The sequence below is a fragment of the Cajanus cajan genome, chromosome 4, assembly GCF_000230855.2.
Source record: "Cajanus cajan strain Asha chromosome 4, NIPB_CcT2T_4, whole genome shotgun sequence".
Classification (NCBI taxonomy): Eukaryota; Viridiplantae; Streptophyta; class Magnoliopsida; order Fabales; family Fabaceae; genus Cajanus; species Cajanus cajan.
The window spans coordinates 17,031,370-17,053,630 of record NC_138520.1 but is presented as its reverse complement, the minus strand read 5'-3'; the positions used below and the strand labels follow the sequence as shown (position 1 = coordinate 17,053,630).

Here is a 22,261-nt window from a genome sequence, read left to right as displayed (position 1 = left end):
TTCATGCTTTTTATTTCCATGCTTGAGAGCTCCATTTCTTTGATGATAAACGTCCATTTCTTTGTTTGTATGCCCCCCAGACGAAATTGGGGGTCTACACATCACACCAAGCAAGACACCCTTCGTCTAATGTAGAGAAGTTACAAAACTCTCTATGGCTCCTACACCTAGCATGGCTCTCTCCATGACCAGTGTAGAGAATTGTACTTATCACATAGAATCGCTTAAATGTGTGCACATCGTCATCATAGATACTATACTTTGCAAAATTGTGAACCTCGTGATTTAAGGTCTCTAAAATGCATCCAATCCATCTACTCTTTCATTTTCTCAATCAAATGATGAAACAATTTTATGTCATTAATTCAATTCAACCATAAAATTCACATTCACAATCATTATACATCAACTTAAATTATCAAACCATTAGCATAGGCATCGAACAAAAATTCAACAGATAACATAAAACGCTTAGGGGTCGCTTCACTAACCATACTCCTCATACGTTTCTATAAATGAAACATTCTTACTTCCCTTTACCCTAGGGGATAACTTCTAAGACACCAGCACACTCTTCCACCTCCTTTGCTACTACTCCACATATTCTTTGATTTTGGGTTTCTTCTATGCTATTAGGGTTCATAATACATATGTAAAATGACCTTACCCTATTTTTCCTTCTTATAATTTTTAATAAGTCTCTAGGTTGGACTCCAAGTCTAACCCAAGACTCCTTTCTAACCTTCTGCCCATTTTCATTTTATTTTATTTGTCCAAAATATATTTATAGATAAACTCGATTAATTAAAATAATTAAGTCCATAATAAATAAAAAAATTATTTAAAAAACATTTTATATTTAATTTTAAAATAAAGATGTTATGGAAGCTTTTAATATATACAATTTAACTCCTCTGTGTCTATTTTAGTTCCACAACTCCAAAGGATCTTTCTCTTAATTTTAATAATTTTTAATTTAATATACAAATATTTTTAACAATTTTTTACTACAAATCACGAATAAGAATGCTAAATAATAACATAAAATTTTAAATTGATTACTTAGTTAAATATTTTTAAAAATATAAATTCAAACCAGTATAAAATTAAATATTCATTTTATATAACAAAAATTTATAATAAATATATATTTTTGAATATATAAATATATTATAATTGAATTTTTTATTATTAAGTACTTTTAACATAAAAATTATATATCTAGTATTTATTTACAAACATCTTTATATTATGATGTAAAAGTATTTTAAACCATTGATAACTTTTGAAATATATATTAAAATTTATGTTATAAATAAAATGAAAATGATAAATTTATATTGATAAAAGGTTGGAAAATTTTCTGCAGACTAACTTTCTTTTCTTTTTCTGATTTTTAATTGTGTGTAAAAAAATGTTTTAATTTTCTTTTGAAAAACGATGAGGAAAAGAAATAAGATATTTTGAATTAATTATTCAATCAAAAATCTTACATAATTATTTAAGAAAAATATTAATATTAAATACTTAAATATATTAATATATATATATATATATATATGCAAATACTTGCAAAAGATATCAAAAATTTTTATAGTATATATTATTAAACACAATTTATTTGTCTCATCACTCAGAACAATTAGGTAACAGAGTAAAAGTCAGAGTTAGCAGTTAATAGTCATTCAATTTTGATTATGTTCTAATCACATTTAATTAAGTTAATTAATGTACTTAATTACCTTAATTGCTTAATAACAAAATCCCTAATGAAACCGGTAAGAGAATTAAAACTAGAAATGAAATAAACTTTGTTTTATTACTTATTTTTCTGTTAATGTACTTATTTTTTTTCTGATTATTTGTAAAATAAACTTTGTTTAAAAAATTTTATATTAAAATAAAATAGATGCAAATTTTATATTAAACACATGAACTTCATTTAATTGGCCATTGTATCTTTGATTAAAATTATTTAATTGAATAATACATAATATCATACAAAATGTAATACTTTATATAGTTAGACAAGTGAGTTGTATAACTCTATTCACAAAATAATTGAAACCATGCTGATACGGATAATAGTATATTATTCATTCAACTATATAAAAAAATAAACTATGAAAATATATAGAAAAAATAAGCCAAATCAAATAGTTATACATAATAATTGAAATTTCAACAAAAACCTTTCTTTTAAAACATGCATTTTTCTACAAATATGACAAATCACTTATATTAAATTACATGAGAGATAAGTAATTTATTTGAATAGTTGGTATATACAAAATTTAAAACTGAAAGAAAGTATTTATTTAGACGATAAGACATCAACCATAATAGCTAAAAAAATGTATATTATTATGCATAAATTTTTAAAGAATATTGATTATTGATTTATAGTAACAAAATTAAAATTTGACCCAACTTATCTCTAATGTATGTTGTCTTTAGACCTTTGAGTATGTATTGTTTGAAACATTTCTAAAGTTAGTTTATAATATGGCTATTAAGATTCAATAATGACAATATTTTTTTTCTTTCTATTTACTATATCATCTAGTTGATGCTAATATTTACTAAAAGAACATTAAAAAACAAAAAAAAATGTTACTAATTTTTTTTTAGTCATCGCAATTATTACACATAATATAATATGGAGAAGTCTAATAATATAAATTCGTTAGTTTGTTCCATGTATGTATGTACGTGTGTGTATATATATATATATATATATATATATATATATATATATATATATATATATATATATATATAGTTGGTAGATACAATATTACAAATATTACACCAGAAATGGCAATAGATAGCACTATTTAGATAGCGCTTAATTAATAAGTGTTGTGTTTTAAAACATGAAACGTTAAAAAAGCGCTTAATTAAATAAGCGCTATAATATAGTTTTATATAAAGAGCACTTAATAAAAAAAATGCTATTTTTGTGTTATTTTATTTATAAAAAAATATGTTATAGCGCTTTTATTAAAAAGTGCTTTCTAAAAGTGGCAATAGATAGCACTATTGAGATAGCGCTTAATTAATAAGTGTTGTGTTTTAAAACATGAAACGTTAAAAAAGCGCTTAATTAAATAAGCGCTATAATATAGTTTTATATTGAGAGCGCTTAATAAAAAAATGTTATCTTTGTGTTATTTTATTTATAAAAAAATATGTTATAGCGCTTTTATTAAAAAGTAATTTCTAAAAGTGGCAATAGATAGCACTATTTAGATAGCGCTTAATTAATAAGTGCTGTGTTTTAAAACATGAAACTTTAAAAAAGCGCTTAATTAAATAAGCGCTATAATATAGTTTTATATAGAGAGCGCTTAATAAAAAAAATGCTATCTTTTTGTTATTTTATTTATAAAAAAATATGTTATAGCACTTTTATTAAAAAGTGCTTTCTAAAAGTGGTAATAGATAGCACTATTTAGTTAGCGCTTAATTAATAAGTGCTGTGTTTTAAAACATGAAACGTTAAAAGAGCGCTTAATTAAATAAGAGTTATAATAAGGTTTTATATAGAGAGGGCTTAATAAAAAGAATGCTATCTTTATATTATTTTATTTATAAAAAATAATGTTATAGTGCTTTTCTAAAAAAGTACTTTCTAAAAGAAAATAAATAGACAGTGCGTGTAAATAGAAACGCCATTTATAAAATTTTATGAATTGATTATTTTTTTTAAAAATTATTATGGCACTCATTGAAAAATAACATTTTTTAAAAAAAATAACTGCGAAGTACTTATTAAAAAAACGTTTTCTATTGGTTTATAAAAAAAATATGTTATAGAACTTTTCTAAAAAAGTGCTTTCTAAATAATATAAATAAACAAATTTATAAAATTTTATAAATTAACTATTTTTTAAAAAAATTATTATGGCACTCATTGAAAAATAATATTTTCAGAAAAATAATTGCAAAACGCTTATTAAAAAAATAGAATTGGTCTTTTGTTTAATGGGCCGATTCACTTCATGCATTTGTAGGTTTTGTGTATGGCTGGTGATAAACACACCTCCACTCTCATATAAACACACCCCCTTTTTAAAAAAAAAATATAAAATGTCTAAATTACCCTTTAAAAAAAATAAAATTCTTAAATTTACACCTCCCTTCCCCCACCCTCCTTCCCCGCACCCCACATTTCACACCCCTCTTCTTCCCAAAGCCTCTTTCCGCTCAATGTTATTAAGCAATATACTTTTACAGTCATTCTGAATAGAAAAAAAGGACTAGTCCCACCATAATCAGCATAAGAAAGGTTCTTTTACAGTCATAGCATTTCGAAAAGTACTTTTACAGTCATTAGCATTCCGGAAAGTACTTTTCGGAATAGAAATTATTGTTCATATAATTCCGAAAAGAACTTTCCGTAATAGTAACTTTAATATTATGGAAAATACTTTCCGGAATTATATAACAAAATATTTCCGGAAAATACTTTCCGGAATAAGAATTTAATATTATGGAAAGTATTTTCCGGAACATTTTTATATAATTCCGGAAAGAACTTTTCGTAACAGTAAGAAGAAGAAGAAGAGGAGTGCCAGAAAGAGAAAGAAGAGGGGTGCGCAATGTCGGCAAGTGATTTTGTATGAGAAAGACTCTTACTTGTTCTATGAAAAGAAAGATTAGTACAAAAATAACTTTTAAAATCGGGGTTTTAAAATCAGTCATAAGGTAGCCATTTTAAAAGTGACGCGGTGGCCTGTACTGCAACAGAACGGCCCTTGCTGCAAGCAGAACGACCCTTGCTGCAAGCAGAACGGCCTGTACTGCTTGCAGAACGGGCCGTACTGATTGAAGAACGTGACGTACTGCTTGCAGAACGGGGCGTACTGAAAACAGTACAGCCCGTTTTGCTTCAGAACGGCCAGCACTGAAAACAGAACGGGCTGTATTGCAAGCAGTACGGGCCGTTCTGCTTGCAGTACGGGCCGTTCTGCTTGCAGTACAGCCTGTTCTGCTTGCGGGGAAGGGGGTGCGAGGAAGGAGGGGTGTAAATTTAGGAATTTTTTTTTTAAAGGGTAATTTAGACATTTTATATATATTTTTTTTAAAAGGGGGTGTGCTTATAGGAGAGTGGAGGTGTGTTTATCATGAGCCTTTGTGTATTCACTGTCCTCATAACCCACGGTTCTTTGTTTTCCTTCACACCCACGTTAACATTTAGTATTCTATCACTCCCGCTCCTTATCACTCCCGCTCCTTAGTCATCCTTTGAAATCTTCCATTACCATCACTCGTATTCCAGATTTTTATTATTAGGTATTTCTTTTTTTGTTCTTTATTGAATATTTTTTTCAATTAATGCTTAACTTTGATTCAAGAAACAAATATTAAATTCCTTTTCTTTTACTTTTTCTTTGATCAATAGAAGAAAGCACTACGACAACTGCGACATCCGTTTTTTTTGCAAGATTCATCCTTGAAAAGTTACGCTCTTTTCTTCTTATAAGAAAAGAAAAAAGGTGAGTTCTTTTCTTTTACTTTTTCTTTGATCAATAGAAGAAAGCACTACGACAACTGCGACATCCATTTTTTTACAAGATTCATCCTTGAAAAGTTACGCTCTTTTCTTCTTATAAGAAAAGAAAAAAGGTGAGTTCTCATATATGTGATTACCTTCTTTTAGTCAAATATTGCATTTATTTTTTATTTTTATATTTACTATTTTTATCTTTTGTTGCGAATGATGTATGATGATTTGTGTTGTTTTGAAATTTTAGTAATTAAACAAGATTATCTAATATGCTTGAAAATGAATTTTACAATTACAAAATATTGGTTGAGTGTGTGAATTGCCTAATATATATTGTATTTTGAATTTTGTAATCAGTGTCCCTATTTTACTATTTTTACAACACCACTCATAATAAGATTATGAAATATTATAACAAATTTTTTTTTAAAACCATGCATTTATACTACAATCCAAAATTTTCTCCAACCTCTAGGTAAGCATCTCCAATATGGTGGAGGTAGCAATTTTCTTTCCAAACCCTTATGATTCTTCACAATGGAAAGTGTTCCCATGCCCCCTGAGAGGTGACGGTTCAGCAGGAAGTGCATGAACCAAACTCCTAGCATAAAGAGCAGAATCAATTGTCAAAGGAAACTTAGATAAAAAAGAATTAGCATGAAGAAAAGTTAGGCAATGGCACTGTATTTGGAAGTTGAGGGTCAATGAGATTGTATTTTGTGGCGTCCATGAGTTTGTCAAATTTTCCAAACCCGTAACCAACAACATGGAAACTATAGCCATGTTCTATTCCTGAAACCATGTTTGTTCCTTGGGGAACAAGTTCCATTGTTGAACCATAGTCCAAAACTCTGACCTTAGTCCCTGGCTCCACTATCTCTAGAATTAATGGTAAGTACTTCTCTATTAAATCATATAGTGGTAGAAAAAATGAACCTGATTCTGTATCTTCTCTTCTTGAACACCGACACTTTGCCAGAATAGTAGCATAGTTTACCTGAATTGGATGATTAATTATAGTAATTATACGAATCTTTATTCATAGAGAAATGAAAATGATAAAAGTAAAAGCCTCCATTCAAGAGCACATTCCAGGGAAATCAATTCTGTCACAACCCCTTCTTGCAAGATCAACAGGAAGGAAAGAGTCGACGCATTGTTTCGCGATCTCTTGCTTCCTATTTCGCCAGGTCCATCGCCCAGGACCTAGAATTTTTTAGTTATTTTATTTCTTCTTAACCAGACCAAATAACAATATAAAAACCCTGGGATCCTGTCCCTTGGACGACTTTAGTAATGGGAGAAAGGCAACTAGGCCCTGCAGTGGCAGAACCTGGTGAACCGGGCGTACTACTTGACTTGCCAAGCAGCTCTTTCTTCTCTTATTTATGTTATGAGAATTCTAGAAAGAGGGAAGGATCACTGGGCTTGGAAGGAAATCAAACACATTACACATGTCTAGTAGGTGTGAGAGCAATACCAGCACATCAGTTGCCGTGTGGGGGCTGGGCTTGTATTCACATATTCACATGTTCCTAGAAAATGAATATACTCAACAATTAAGAAAAGGAAAAAGACAGACTCACCAACCACGTGTTCCTAGAACATGAGCAAGCAAATACATGCTTAACTACGAATATACACGTGTGTTTCTGGGAACTTGAAATCAATACTACGTGTTATATTTTTATGTGCAGCATCTGTGGTACACATGTCTAATGCAGAAAGTTTGGTTAGTTGTGGTATTATTACAAACTTGTAACAAAGTAACAACAATGATTTGTGTTTTCATATTGTATTTAATAATTACAATTTGTGCACACAACACACTTCGACGAAAGGAGTACAATTTTTTATACTGTTGTTATTTCATTTAACTTTCTTCTAATAACATTTTTTCTTATTTTAATTCAAAAAGTTGGGTGCGGGAAAGAATAATCATACAAATGTGAGTGTTGTTATTTTAAGGGAAGGAATAAAAACTAAAAGTGGATAAAAAAATTCCCACAAAAGAATGTCTCGGATTTTAATGTCATGAGTATGATAACATACTTGGCACTTGTGTGAAGATAGTGAAAAGCAATAACAAAGTTATTTCATAGCAGTTTTTTTCCTTACACGTCTGCACTTACATCGCTTGCACCTACTGCACTTACACCGCCTGCACCTACTGCAATTGCACCGCTTGAAACTGCTCTATCTGTACATTTTGAAGCTGCTGCACCGTTTGATGCCTCGCCCATTATTGACACCTTGATGCCTCATGTGCGTGCTGATCCAGCTGTTGAAATGGCAGCGCAAACTGTTACAATGGACGCACCATTTATCGCTCCAAGGGCTGCACCAATTTCGGCCAAGGTGCAGCAAGTTGGTCTCAATGATCCGGTGTCGAATAATAATCAACCTGCTGGTGGAACAAAAAATGATGCAATCTCGGGTCCAGCGTTGATACGTGTTGATGACCAAAATAAGGCTGCACCTGCAGTAGGAGCTGTCCATTATGCAGCTGCTACAGCACCGTTGGTTGATCATCTAGGTGGCACCTCAAGTAAAGCCACGCAGCAGCTTAACCAGCTTCAACAAATTGGCGTTAATTTGGTACAATGTGCAGCTAAATCAGCTACTGTTATTAATCCAAATTCTGCAACAGCTGGGGAAAAGCAGCTAGTTTTGGCAGCTCATGTGACAGCAAATAAGGACAACAGCAAGAGTGATAATTCACTTGAAGGAATGCCGTATTTGGAAGACATATCTACTGATCAAAGTCAGTCTGGTTCGGATGATAATGATGATGCAATTGGTGCAATTGGGGTGCCGCAAAAGGGAGCAGCTGCTACTGTTTCAGTTGTGACTAGCAAGCGGAATGGTGCAGCTGAGGTGGACACACTTAAGGCTGATTGGCTCAAGGCTACACAAGCTTTTGACGCTGCAAGAATAAGTCCAGCTGGTTTAGAAGCTGCTAATGCGCTCTGGTTCAAAGCTAGAGAGGCTGAGGCTGCATTTCTGGCTCGCCAAAATAACTCAGCTGAGACCAGTGGGGAAACTTGAAAAAAAAATTTAGGGGTGCCAGATTATTTTTATATATATATAAAATTATAAATTAATTTTTATTAGTTAAAAAAATAATAGAATTTCTCTTTTTTTAACTTAATTTTTTTAGTTTTATTATAATTAATGATATAATAAAACGTCACGAGTAGTGTTGAGACAGCAACAGAAATTGAGAGCACCCCCGGGCAAGCCCAAACAAACCTTTGCTGATTATCAGCTAAGGTCCAAAGCTAAGGCCGTCAATCTTGCTAAATTCTCTTAAATTGGAACATTTAGGAAGTGCCACCTGCTTGCATATAGTTTGAATGATTTGTTTCTCGAACTATGCATAGTGTTGAGACCCTGTCTAGCTACTTAGCTTTTCTTTTTTTTTTCTTCTTTGCTTTGCTTGATGGGTTTTGGTGTGGTCCCCCCATCTATACTTTTACATTCTTTTATATTTTAGCTCTTTTTGGTATGCTGCAGATGAATGGTGTGGGCTGAGGTGCTAACCTAGTTAGGATCTCTTGCCCACATAGTGATGCATTAGCATATCCATCTTCTTTCAAAAAAAAATATAAGACTTTATAGGAATTCTTTATACTTCTCATTAATTTAATTTTTACCTGTTATAAATAATTATTTATAAATTGATTTTTAATATTTTAATCAAATTATCAATAAATAATATTATTCTACTTTAATTTTATCTTATGACATGTTGATATTGTTGAACTTACAACTACTATTGAAAAAATTGAAGGCCTTATTGTACTTGTTGAAAGTTTTTCCTTTACAGATTTAAAATATTAAGGTAAGTCTTTAAAGAATTTCCTTTTTTATTTTATTATTTGATGTATGAAAAGTATAGATAAACAACAATTTTTTTAAAACCATGCATTTATGTCATTAGATGTTAACATTGATGTAACTATTATCAATGACTAATATGATAGATCAAGAAAAAATGGATCGAAAATGGATGTCTGCTAGTCGATTGTCAAAAGAATATGAAGATGGGGTGAAAGAGTTTCGTAGATTTGTAGTTGAGCATGCAAAAGATCCTAGTAGAATTATTTGCCCTTGCTTGAATTGTTGTCATTCAAAGTTAGTTAATGCGGATGTGTTGGAAGAACATTTAGTATGTAATGGAATTGATAAAAGTTATTCATGTTGGACAAAACATGGTGAAACTAGAAAACATGGATGTTGACCTTGATTTACAAGATAGTGTCAATTATGCACCAAGCGAGCCCGACACAACATATGAGTTTGACCAAGTTGAAGAGATTGTAAATGTTGTTGAAGAGGATCTTCATGACTGTCCTGAGATGTTTGACAGATTGGCAAGTGATGCAAATACACCATTATATGATGGTTGTACTAAGTTCACAAGACTATCAGCAGTGTTAAAGCTACTCAAATTAAAAGCAGGAAATGGATGGTCTGATAAGAGTTTCACAGAATTACTAACTCTTTTAAAAGATATGTTGCCAAAAGATAATGTACTTCCTAATCGGATGTACGAGGCTAAAAAAATGTTAAGCTCCATTGGCATGAGTTATCAGAAGATACATGTTTGTCCTAATGATTGCATTCTTTTTCGAAATGAATACGCATCGCTAGATAAATGTCCTAAATGTAACGTCTTGCGTTATAAGAAAAACAAAGTGCCAACCAAAGTGGTACGGTACTTTCCTATAATACCAAGATTCAGGCGCATGTATCGTAGTGTAAAAGATGCAAAGAACTTAAGATGGCATGTAGAGGAAAGAATATGTGATGGAAAGCTTCGACATCCTGCAGATTCTCCTCAATGGGCAAAATTTGACCATGATCACCCTAATTTTGCGGAAGAACCAAGAAACCTACGTCTTGCATTGTCTACTGATGGAATAAATCCGCATGGTATACAAAGTAACTCCCATAGCACATGGCCTGTTGTTATGATTATATACAACCTACCCCCTTGGTTATGCATGAAAAGGAAGTTCATGATGCTGTCTATGTTAATTTCTGGACCTAAACAACCAGGGAACGACATAGATATATACTTGGCTCCTTTGATCAAAGACTTAAAGTATATGTGGAATGAAGGTGTAGAGGTGTATGATGGGTATAAGGAAGAAAATTTTAAACTACGGGCAATGTTGTTTGGAACTATTAATGATTTTCCAGCATACGGTAATTTATCAGGATATAGTATCAAAGGAAAGTGTGCATGCCCTATATGTGGGAGTAATACAAATTGGATGTGGCTAGAGCATGGTAAGAAGAATGTATTTCTTGGCCACCGTAGATTTTTACCTTCAAAACATCGTTATCGAGGGTGGAGAAAAGCGTTTAATGGGAGATTAGAAGAAGGTAGAGCCCCTGAATTGTTGTATGGTGATAAAGTTTTTGAAAAGGTTAAGGATATAACCAATAAATTTGGTAAACCTTTTGCAGCAAATCTAGTAACTAGTGGATGGAAGAAAAGGTCAATTTTTTTTTATTTGCCATATTGGAAGTCCTTATATGTAAGACATTTCCTTGATGTGATGCATATTGAAAAAAATGTTTGTGATAGTGTGATTGGTACACTACTGAATGTGCCAGGAAATTCTAAGGATGGCATCAATTCCAGGTTAGACTTACTCAATATGGGAATTAGAATAGAATTAGGACCAATAAAGAAAGGTAAACACCAATATCTACCTCCAGCAGCTTATACTCTATCTAGAAAGGAGAAAATTATATTTTGTAAGTTTCTAGAAGGAGTTAAAGTTCCAGAGGGGTATTCTTCAAACATTAGGAACCTGGTATCTATGAGGGATTTAAAGCTAAAAGGGTTAAAGTCTCATGATTGTCATGTTCTCATGGAGCATTTACTACCAATAGGTATACGCTCCATTTTGCCTAAAAAAGTGCGATGGACCATAACTAAATTGTGTTACTTCTTCAGAGCCATTTGTAGCAAAGTGATTGACCCTGGAAAATTGCAAGCATTAGAAAGAGAAATTATTTTAACTTTGTGTGAGCTTGAGATGTATTTTGCACCTTCATTCTTTGACATAATGGTTCATCTTACCATTCACCTAGTTAAAGAGACACAATATTGTGGGCCAGCTTATATGAGATGGATGTATCCAATGGAGCGTTATATGAAGATATTAAAGGGGTATGTGAAAAATCGAAGTCGACCAGAGGGTTGTATTGTGGAACGATACATACTTGAAGAAGCTGTTGAATTTTGTACTGATTACCTCTCTAATGTTGAATCAATAGGGCTTCCAAAGTCTCGACACAATGGGAGAATTGAAGGAGAAGGTATTATTGGAATTACAATATTGACCATATCGTGGAAAGATTGGGAGCAAGCATAATTGTATGTTCTACACAATGACGATGAAGTCCAACCATATGTTGAGAGGCATAAAGACATGCTTAAGAGGTTGAACCCAACTAGGAATGACAATTGGATAATAAGAGAACACAATGGAAATTTTATACAGTGGCTAAAAATCACATTTTTGCAGAGCATAATGCAAATTCCTCTTTAATTTCTAATAGATTGAGATGGTTAGCAAATGGTCCAACTTTTCAGGTCTTCTCATACACTGCATATATGATTAATGGGTATACATTTTATACAAAAGAACGAGATGATAAGAGTACCATGCAAAATAGTGGTGTCACTTTGGTTGCTAAATCTATGCATATCTCAAGTGCTAAAGATAGAACCCCTATCTATGCGAATATGTCATATTTTGGGGTGATTGAACATATATGGGAGTTGGATTACAAGACATTTCAGGTTCCCATATTTGGTTGCAAGTGGGTTGATAACAATAGTGGAGTTCGACAAGATGAGACAGGGTTTATGCAAGTGAACTTTAATAAGGTGGGGTACAAAGATGAGCCATTTATCTTAGCATCACAAGCTCAACAAGTTTTTTATGTCACTGATCCTATTGATGCCAATTGGTCAATTGTGTTGTTAACCAATAAAATAAATGATCACCAAAATGAAGATATCGAGGATGAAGATACAAATGTTGAGGATGACCCATTGTATGAGATATCACATATACTTGACGATGATCCGACGGTAGATGATATCCTATATAGGAGAGATGACCATGATGAGGGGATTTGGATCAATCCATCATTTTGTGTCCATAAGAAACAAAAAAAGTTTTAATTTGACTAGGAAGAGGAAAATGTTACACATAATATTTACATTATATTGTTAATTTATTTTTATTTTTATATCTTTCCTTTATATCGATTGTAACAATTTTTATCACTCTTTTTCTTGTAGGTAAATGGCATCTCCTAGCCAAGATGATAGCTTTGATTCTAATGAACCTAAATGGAAGAAAGGTGTAGTTATTATGAAGAAAATCATTCGAGCTAGAAGTGAAGGAAAAAAATAGATGTAATGTATTTATTTTTTGCTTTGGAATCTTAGTTATGTTTCTTGTTTAAAAATTAATATGTGCTTATTTGTTTTATTAGGTTTCATGGAATGCAAAGGGTCAACCAATTGAACCTGGTGGAACAATATTCATTAGTTATCTCGGGTCCATTGTCCGATCTAACATTCCTATAACATGTGATAATTGGAAAGTTTCGACTCTAAGTGCCTATAAGAACATGGTTTGGAAGGATATACAAGTAAAATATACTAATTATATCTACTTATTTTAAATTAGTTTCTATGGTTAACCAACTTATTTCTATTATTACTTTTTTGACAGTTAACTTTTAATGTTGATGTATCACACAAGAAACATGTACTAAAGGTGGCAGGTAAATTGCTTAGGAATTTTAGAACTTACTTGGCTAATTGTCATCTAAAGGATGAGAATGGAAATTATTTAGATAGTCCACCTATTCAACCTCCTGAGCAGTATGCATCCATGATCACTGAGGATGTTTGGAGAAAATTTGTTGCAAAACGTATGGATGAATCTTTTCAGGTATAATATCCAAATATAGTATCTTTATCTTTTGATTCACAATATGTACATATAACTCATTTACTACCTTTTTATACAGGAAATAAGCAAAAAAAAAAAAAACAAGGAGAGGGCATCACACTCTAATAAGTACCCTTATAGGGCCTCACGTAAGGGGTATGCACGCCTCGAGCAAGAAATGGTAAATCACTACATACACAAATATATAATATACAAGTTTCCAATATGAATTCTAACTTGTATGATTATTTTCACAAAAATTAGATAAAGAAATCAGGATCAAATGTTACAAGTGTTCCCCGTCAAGAATTGTGGAAGAATGCTCGTGTGAACAAAGCTGGAGAAATTGAAAATGAAAATGTTCAACAAGTATGGGATAAATGTGTAAGTAAAATATTTTCATAATAAAATATGACTTACAAATAGTTATGGTATGTGTTATAGCGAGGTTATATGCTTGATTTTTTTTTATTTATATATTTTAGGAATTGTTATCACAGAGTATACATCCAGAGGACATAACTGATGCTCGTTCAGACATTCTTTCTCAAGCTTTATGTGTCCCAGAGTATCCTGGTCGTGTTAGGGGTGTGGGATTTGGAGTCACTCACAAAGACTATTTTCCACCAAAAAAGCGACACAAACAACAGGAGCATGATTTATTAATTGCTCAAATAAGAGACATGAGTGCAAGAATGGCACGAATGGAAAAAGAGATGTTGTCACTTAGACAAAAGGACTCATCGGATAGTACAAAACAATTTGATGCTTGTAACAGTAGTGGCAAAGGGAGTTGCACAATCCCATCTAATAGCTTTCATGAGGTAATTAATTTCTCCATATTAATTAGCTTCAATATTTTAGTGTAATTTACTTACTTTAAATTCGTAATAGCTATCTAAATTTACTTACTTTAAATATTCTATAATTTAATTATGTTTTTATAATGTAGGGGGTCTCATGTTGTAAATTATTTGTATCATCACCGTTACTTTGCTTGGTTGCCCATGGAAAGTTGCATAATATTCAAAGTGATACATTGCATGGGAGATCTCTACCTAATGGACATGTAAAAGTTAGTATAGATGTTGTTGTAGAGCCTGATATCTCCTTGCCAATACCTAATATGGATGATGACATAATGACAATAAGGCAAGCAATAGGTACATTTGTGGCATGGCCAATCAACCTCTTACAGGTTGCTGATGCGGTATGTTTACACAATTATATTAATTCATAATTGTTTATGAAATAATTTACCTATTAGATAACTTGTTAAATTTGTAACTTTATAGGATTCCACTATATCTAAAAAGAAAGGGGTTAATAATATAAATGACTCTATTGCACCAAAAGCAAAAAATCGAGGGAAGATGGTTATTCAACGTACCCCTCGCACTATAATTCGCCGCAATCTTCCTAAATGGTGCAACTACCTTTCTTTACACTTGAAATTGAAGTCGACAGAGTCACTTCCTCCTATAGAAATGGAGAAAGGTATATTTGGACTTGATGAACATAAAGAAATAGTAAATGGAGAAGTTATTGGAGAAGTTATTGATCATGGATGGCTGGGTGCTGCTACAATTTCTATATATATTGGGTACGTCATAAATATTTGCATCATTAACTTTTAAACTTTAATTAGCTCGTTTATGATATTACTAATTCATTATTATATTGTTTTTCTTTCATAAGGTACCTGTATCACACAATTGTTAAGCCAAATCATATGGTGTTCTTCTTATCCCCTCAGTTAACAACACATGAATTACCTGTTAAAGAACGAATGCAAAAAAATAGTTAGTATTTTTGTTGATAATGGGGTGCTTGATAAGTTTGTTCTTGCACCAATCAATACAGGGTAAGACTTTTTTTATTCAGAACTTTATTAGCAATAATTATTTTGAAAGTTATAAAAATTTTAGATTTGTTGATACACTTTTTTTTTTAGCCAACATTGGGTGTTGCTTGGAATCAATCTTAAAATGGAGATAATTCATTATCTTGATCCATTGGAGAATGACATAAGTATGTGGCAAGATTTGAAGAATTCGTTTGACATGTAAGAATATACACATGGTTGACATTTTGTGTGTTTTGTTGTACTATATTTTTTACTTATATGTATATATATATATATATATATATATATATATATATATATATTATTATCTTTATTAACTAGGGTTATACAAGCCTACCGAGCTCAAAGAGGAGCTATGGTTTCAAAGTCTAAGTCAAGTAACATCAATTGGATAACAATTAAGGTAAATTATAATTGTTATTTGAAAATCAATCACTGATGATAAATTTAATTATATTGATATTTTTGCCTTTTGGTTATAGTGTCCGAAGCAATCAAATGGCAACGATTGTGGATATTACATTTGTCGGTATATGAAGGAAATTATCACCTATTGTGAAGGGGGGACAATTCCAAAAGATGTATAAAATATATTGGTTCCTTATAATTCCTTTTATGTACAATCTCAGTTGGTTTATTTATTTATTTTTTTTCAGTACTTCCCTAGATGCAGCGTTCAACGATATTCTAATGATCAAATCACAGAAGTTAGAGAAGATTGGTGTTTATATGTCATTAAAAAATTCTTGTAGGTTAGTATGTTCTGCTATAGCATTTTTAGGCCATGCCACTTTTCTTTTATGCTATTTTTTTTAATCTTTATACACTTTCTTTTATATTGTATCTAGTTGGTGACTTATAATTTTTCTTTTCTTTGTAGAACCAATGGGCTGTGGAATATTCTAAGAGAGAGAACTACATGATATTGGACAAGCATTGATTATATGTTACTGTCGAGTTAATGTCAAATAACTAAATGTAATATGTTAGGTCTATATACATTTCCTTTTTTTTTATTTGAGTCTAAGACTAGGAGTTGCATGGTAATGGACAAGCATTGATTGTGTTTAGATATATGTAACTATTATTGCAACAAACTAAATGTAATACATGTTAGGTTTATATAAACTAATCTTTTAATTTTAATGTATTACATTATACATTATATTTTTGAATCAAATTTGGCTACATTGTTGATTGATTGTTATAGTTCTATGTCTTGGGATTTATTTTTGCATGCATAGCAAAATCAACAAGTGTCAATGATGTAAAAAAATTATTAAAAAAAATTAAACATATAGATAGCGTTTATATAAGGAAGCGCTTTCTATTGGCTAGAATATAGAAAGCGCTTTTGCTACATGCAACATGCACTTTCTATAAGATAACCAAAGACAACGCTTTAACATAAAGTGTTGTCTATACATTCAGAGATAGAGAGCACTTCTTTTTAAAAGCGTCAAGTAGGTACTTAGACATAGATAGCGCACTTAAAAGGAAGTGCTTTCTATTTGCATAGACATAGTTAGCGCACTAAAAAGGAAGTGCTTTCTATTTGCATATACATAGATAGCACTTTTTTAGAAGCGCTATCTATTAATAGACATCGTTCAAATAGAGAGCGCTTTTTAAGCACTGTCTATCATTAAAATAAGCGCCATCTATTGATATTTTTGAGGTAGTTAAAACTTGTATAAATATACTTATTTGGCTAACAAGATATCAACCATAGTAACAAAATATAAAATATATATAATTATGCATAAATTTTTAAAGTGGATTGTTAATTGATTTTCTAATCAAAAAATTAAGGTTTGACCTTGACTTATCTTTAATATAGGTTGTCTTTAGACTTTTAAATATGCATTACTTGAGATATTTCTAAAGTTAATTTTTATATGTTTATTAAGAGTCAACAATAATAATATTTTTTTTATAGTATCGTCTAGTTGATGCCAAATTTTATTTAAAAATGTTATTAAATAAAACTTTAGTAATCCAAGTTTTGCATGTGATATAATATAAAGAAGCCTAATACTGTAAAATTGTTGGTTTATTATTATTAATATATATATATATAAATAGATAGATAGATAGATAATCAATTCCACTACGCATTAGTTTGGTGTTGTTTTATTTTCTTGCAACTACATTATCTGTTGACGATTATTGTAACACCTAATTTTTCATAAAATACAATATAAGTATTTTATTAATAATTTTGATATTTTATTTTATTAGTAAGGGTTGTTAAATATTTATTTTAATTATTTAATATATTTTAGAATATAATATATAGATTTTATTAAATGTTATTATAATATGTATTTAAAAGGAAGGGAATTTGTAATTGTGGTTAAGACTTTTAACTAAAAGAGGGTCAGGGGAAGGTTTAGGTTTTTAAAGAATTGTTTCCTGATCTATAACAATCCTAACACATCGGAATGAGAGGGATCTAGAAATTGTAGAAGTGTAAGATTGTATAGTTGAGGGTGGCTTAAAGGAATTAATTTGTACTACCTATACTAACAAGATTCATCTACTTTTTGGTAGCTTATTCCATAAGAACTTCACCGTTAAGCATGCTTGACTTGGAGTTATTTATGGATCGGTGACCTTCTTGTGTTGGTTTATGGGGTCATTCATTGATCTTAAAAGCGAACGGGCATATCAAAAAGGGCTACCTACATAAGGTTCTAACCGATGAAAGGTTCTGAGCAACGAGAAGTTGCATGAAGTGTCATGGTGTGGAGCTATTAAGAGGTCAATCTGAGGGATGTTACAAATGGTATCAGAGAAGGTCCTCTCTCCTAGTACGATGTGGTTCAGGGATGAACCAAGTAGAAGTTGGTGGGCTTGTAACAACCCAAACACATCAAAATTAGAGGGATCCAAAGATTGTACAAGTGTGAGATTGTATAATTGAGGATGGCTTAAAGGAATTAATTTGTACTACCTATACTACCAAGATGTGTCTACTTTTCGGTAGCTTATTCCATAAGAACTTCACAGTTAAGCGTGCTTGACTTAGAGTAATTTAGGGATGGGTGATTTTTTAGGAAGTATTCCAAAAAGTGTGCAAGTGAGAAAAAAGCACGCTGAAATCTCTTATGTTGGTTTGTGGGGTTAATCGTTGATCTTAAAAGCGGACAGACATATCAAAAAGGGCTATCTACAGAGGGTTCTGATCAATGAAGGGTTCTGACCAACGAGGAGTTGCATGAAGTGTCATCGTGTAAAGTGTCATGGAGTGGAGCTCTTGAAAGATCAATCTGAGGGATGTTATAAATGGTATCAGAGCAGGTCTTCTCTCCTAATATAGTGTGGTTCGGGGATGAACCAAGTGGAAGCTGGTGAGCTTGTAAACCCTAAACCCTAAACACACCAAAATGAGAGGGATCCAAAGATTGTACAAGTGTGAGATTGTATAGTTGAGGATGACTTAAAGGAATTAATTTGTATTACCTATACTAATAAGATTCATCTACTTTTCGGTAGCTTATTCCATAAGAACTCCATAGTTAAGCGCTCTTGACTTGAAGTAATTTAGGGATGGGTAATCTTTTGGGAAGTTTTCTAGAAAGTGTGCAAGTGAGGACAAAGCACACTAAAAAGTCTTATGCTGGTTTGTGGGGTCATTCTTTGATCTTAAAAGTGAAGGACATATCAAAAAGGGCTACCTATAGATGGTTTTGACCAATCAACAAGAAGTTACGTGAAGTGTCATCATGTAAAGTATCATGAAGTGGAGCCGTTAAGAGGTTAAATCTGATACTTAGGTGCTATAAAGAGAACACATCTAGAGAGCAAGGAGAAGGAATCATTGGAGAGGAGACAAAGGGTTTGATTGCATACATTGTATCACTCCAAGTAAGAGAGGAGTGAGAACACTCATCCTTGGGAGTTGGGTGTATGCATGAAGGTTAGAAGGATTGGCATAAATCTTATAAGTGTTATATTTAATGAAATTTTGTGTGAGTTAGATGTGATTTGTAAAGTAAACTCTAAATATGAATTTTATTTCGTAATCTGGTACCTTGTTAGCAATTAATTAAAGGCTTTGTAGAAAGGGGAATTTTAGGAGTAAAAGTTGTAGACACTAAAATTGGTGAATTCTCTGGATGTAAAATGAATTCTGGATGATTATAATTTATGTGATTGATTATGGTGATGTTTTCTTTAAGATTATTGCTCTGATGTTGGCGTGTTTGGGTGCTAGGTCACATGTGGTGCCGGGCTCAGGTGCTCAACGTCAAACGTGCCTTCATGTGAATGAAGGCATTGCCCAAACGTGCTATGACACCGTCTACCCCAATATACATATACAATAGTTATAAAAACATATTAGTAAATAAAATCTTTTGAATTAAAACAATGGTTCCGCTAACATAAGAGTAGAGAATTCACATTCATAAACGTAAATCATGGTTAAATGCGGAATTTACAAGAAAATGAAAAATGAGTTTTTCCAAAACAAAATAACAATAATGAAATTCTAAACTAAGCCTAGTTATGCCCTGATGTCACGTATCCTATCAAAGCACCCCTAATTGAAGCCTAAGTCTCATCACCAACATCCTCATACTGATGATCACCTGCAACATAATTTAAACACATATAAAGAGAAATAAGGGAGTGAGAAACATCTCACTCAGGTTCAGGTGTACGTAGAAATAAATGTTAAACAGCACACACACAACAAACATAATACAAGTCACAAGTATAAATCACATATAAACAATACAGATACATAATTGGTATCACATGCACATTCATTTATCATGCAATGATGTCATGAACTCGACTCATAAATGCATACATGTGGCGCCAATCACGTGTCTCATAATCACATATCACGTGGTATGCTATCGAAGCAACATACCTGGAGTAGTCTAGGAGTACATGCTAGCTCAACCGTGCACTCTCAACTAGAAGGATGCTAGGGCCTCGTCGGGATAGCGAAGCCGCGCAAGATATGTCCCATGCACACAAACGGGTAGAACTGGGCCTTCCAAACCGTGCTATCCCCAGGACTCCTCCAAGATGTTTCACACTTAGAAGGCCTTCCCTAACGGTGTACTCCATATCGTACCCCGTCACATAAATGCATATGATTCATGTCTCACATTCACAAACTCATGGACTCAACATTTCACTTATCATACCACATTAGGTTTTGTGTCTCTTTTTCACATTTCACATTTCTCATACTCATAGTTACAAGGTCACATATAAGAGATTCTCATCCTCATCATGCCCATAGAAACACATCACTTGCATTAACAAAATAATAATTAACACAATAATAAGGCAGTTCTCACACCATTAACACCTTCAAACATGGCTTAAAACTTATCTATTTTTGAAATTAAACACATATTCACACTTAGCAAACGTTAAGGAATACAACAGAAAACTCAAACATCAAAATAGAAAACATTCATATTTTGCTTGTTTCTCGTAGGGTTTCCTGTAGGAACCCATTGAGCACTCTAATCCCTATCAAAACATATTTAAACTCAAAATTAAATATACATTCATGCTCGATAATCATCAAAGAATACAATACAAAACTCAGAAGCCAAAATAGAAAAAAATCAAAATTTTCCTTTTTCTCATAGGGTTTTCCATAGGAACCCATATAGTACTCTAATCCATATCAAAAAATATTCAAACTTAGAATTAAACATACATTCATGCTCAGTAATTATCAGGGAATACAATAGACAACTTAGAAGCTAAAACATAAAACATTTAAAATTTGCCTTTTTCTCATAGGATTTCCCGTAGGAATCTATGGAGCACTTTAATTCATATAAAAAAATATTCAAACTCAAGATTAAGCATACATTCATACTCATTAATCATCAAAGAACACAATAATAAAAAAACTCAAAAGCCAAAACATAAAACATTCAAAATTTGCAAGGTTTCCTATAGGAACCCATAGAGCATTTTAATTCATATCAAAACTTATCTATTCTCGAAATTTAACACATGATTAAAGAATCCAGAACGAACTATTTTAGATCTGAAATGGGTCGTTCTGGCGACTTCTAACATTTATAAATAATATACTCAGCCACTGCTCCTAGACATACTCTCTAAAGACCAAGGAGAACCAGGAGAAGGAGATCAACCAGATTTTGCTCTAGCTTCATCTTCTACTTATCCAGGTAAGGGGGGAGTGAGAAAATTCGCTCAGGGTGTGAGAATAATTGTTGGGTAGCATGATTGGCCCCCAATCCCTTGCTTGATGCATGCTTCTAGGAACAGGAAAAATATGAAAGTTTTTTGTGTTGCTCTTTGAATGTTCTATTGCATTTCTTGTGTGATGTTGAGTGTAAATATGTGTTTAATTTCAAAATTAGATAAGTTTTGATATGAATTAGAGTGCTCTGTGGGTTCCTAAGAGAACCCTATGAGAAATAGGCAAATTTCTAATGTTTTCTATATTAACTTTTGAGTTTTCTATTGTGTTTCTTGATATTTGTTAGGTGTGAATATGTGTTTGATTTCGAAAATAGATAAGTTTTGATATGAATTAGAGTGCTCTGTGGGTTTTTGTGGGAAACCCTATGAAGTGAAATGAGGGATATGATCTTCGAATGAATTTTGAGGCATTATATGTAAAAATTGATGATGGATTCATGTTTTGGATAATATTTGGAGTGTTTTGACCGATGGAAATATTTCATTCACTGACTAGTTGTAAAAAAAATGTGTGAACACGTGAAGTTGGATTTGTGACCATTATGCTTCATATGTTATGAATTGCGAATTGAATGTGTATGATGTTGGATAATTTCTTGGTATGATTTATGTGCTATTTTGAGGTATATGCCTATGAGAAGTTTCTTGTATGACACTATGTGAATATGATGTGAC

General features: G+C 32.0%; 1 protein-coding gene across 3 annotated transcripts; it reads left to right on the top strand.

Annotated features, from left to right (window-relative positions):
• The first annotated feature begins 5,210 nt into the window (after nt 1–5,210).
• On the top strand, nt 5,211–16,519 carry LOC114916997 (uncharacterized). Of its 3 annotated transcripts, none has more exons than XM_083072331.1 (16): nt 5,211–5,298; nt 5,408–5,631; nt 12,846–12,962; nt 13,043–13,201; nt 13,285–13,506; nt 13,586–13,687; nt 13,771–13,890; nt 14,007–14,330; nt 14,459–14,716; nt 14,802–15,109; nt 15,205–15,370; nt 15,461–15,571; nt 15,695–15,776; nt 15,856–15,954; nt 16,030–16,125; nt 16,254–16,519. In XM_083072331.1, the coding sequence occupies exons 4-11, from the start codon at nt 13,181–13,183 to the stop codon at nt 15,311–15,313; spliced, it is 1,464 nt and encodes a 487-aa protein (XP_082928457.1). In that variant the 5' UTR covers nt 5,211–5,298; nt 5,408–5,631; nt 12,846–12,962; nt 13,043–13,180; the 3' UTR covers nt 15,314–15,370; nt 15,461–15,571; nt 15,695–15,776; nt 15,856–15,954; nt 16,030–16,125; nt 16,254–16,519. The 3 variants fall into 3 exon arrangements, with proteins under 3 accessions (XP_082928457.1, XP_082928456.1, XP_082928455.1); XM_083072330.1 differs by having other exon boundaries at nt 13,992–14,330; XM_083072329.1 differs by lacking the exons at nt 5,211–5,298; nt 5,408–5,631; nt 13,586–13,687; ... (8 more) ...; nt 16,030–16,125; nt 16,254–16,519 and having other exon boundaries at nt 9,684–12,962; nt 13,043–13,507.
• The last annotated feature ends 5,742 nt before the right edge of the window (nt 16,520–22,261 follow it).

What these genes read in the sequence shown, in the direction of transcription:
- LOC114916997 (XM_083072329.1), top strand. Translation starts at nt 9,691, where the DNA reads ATGGAATTGATAAAAGTTATTCATGTTGGACAAAACATGGTGAAACTA.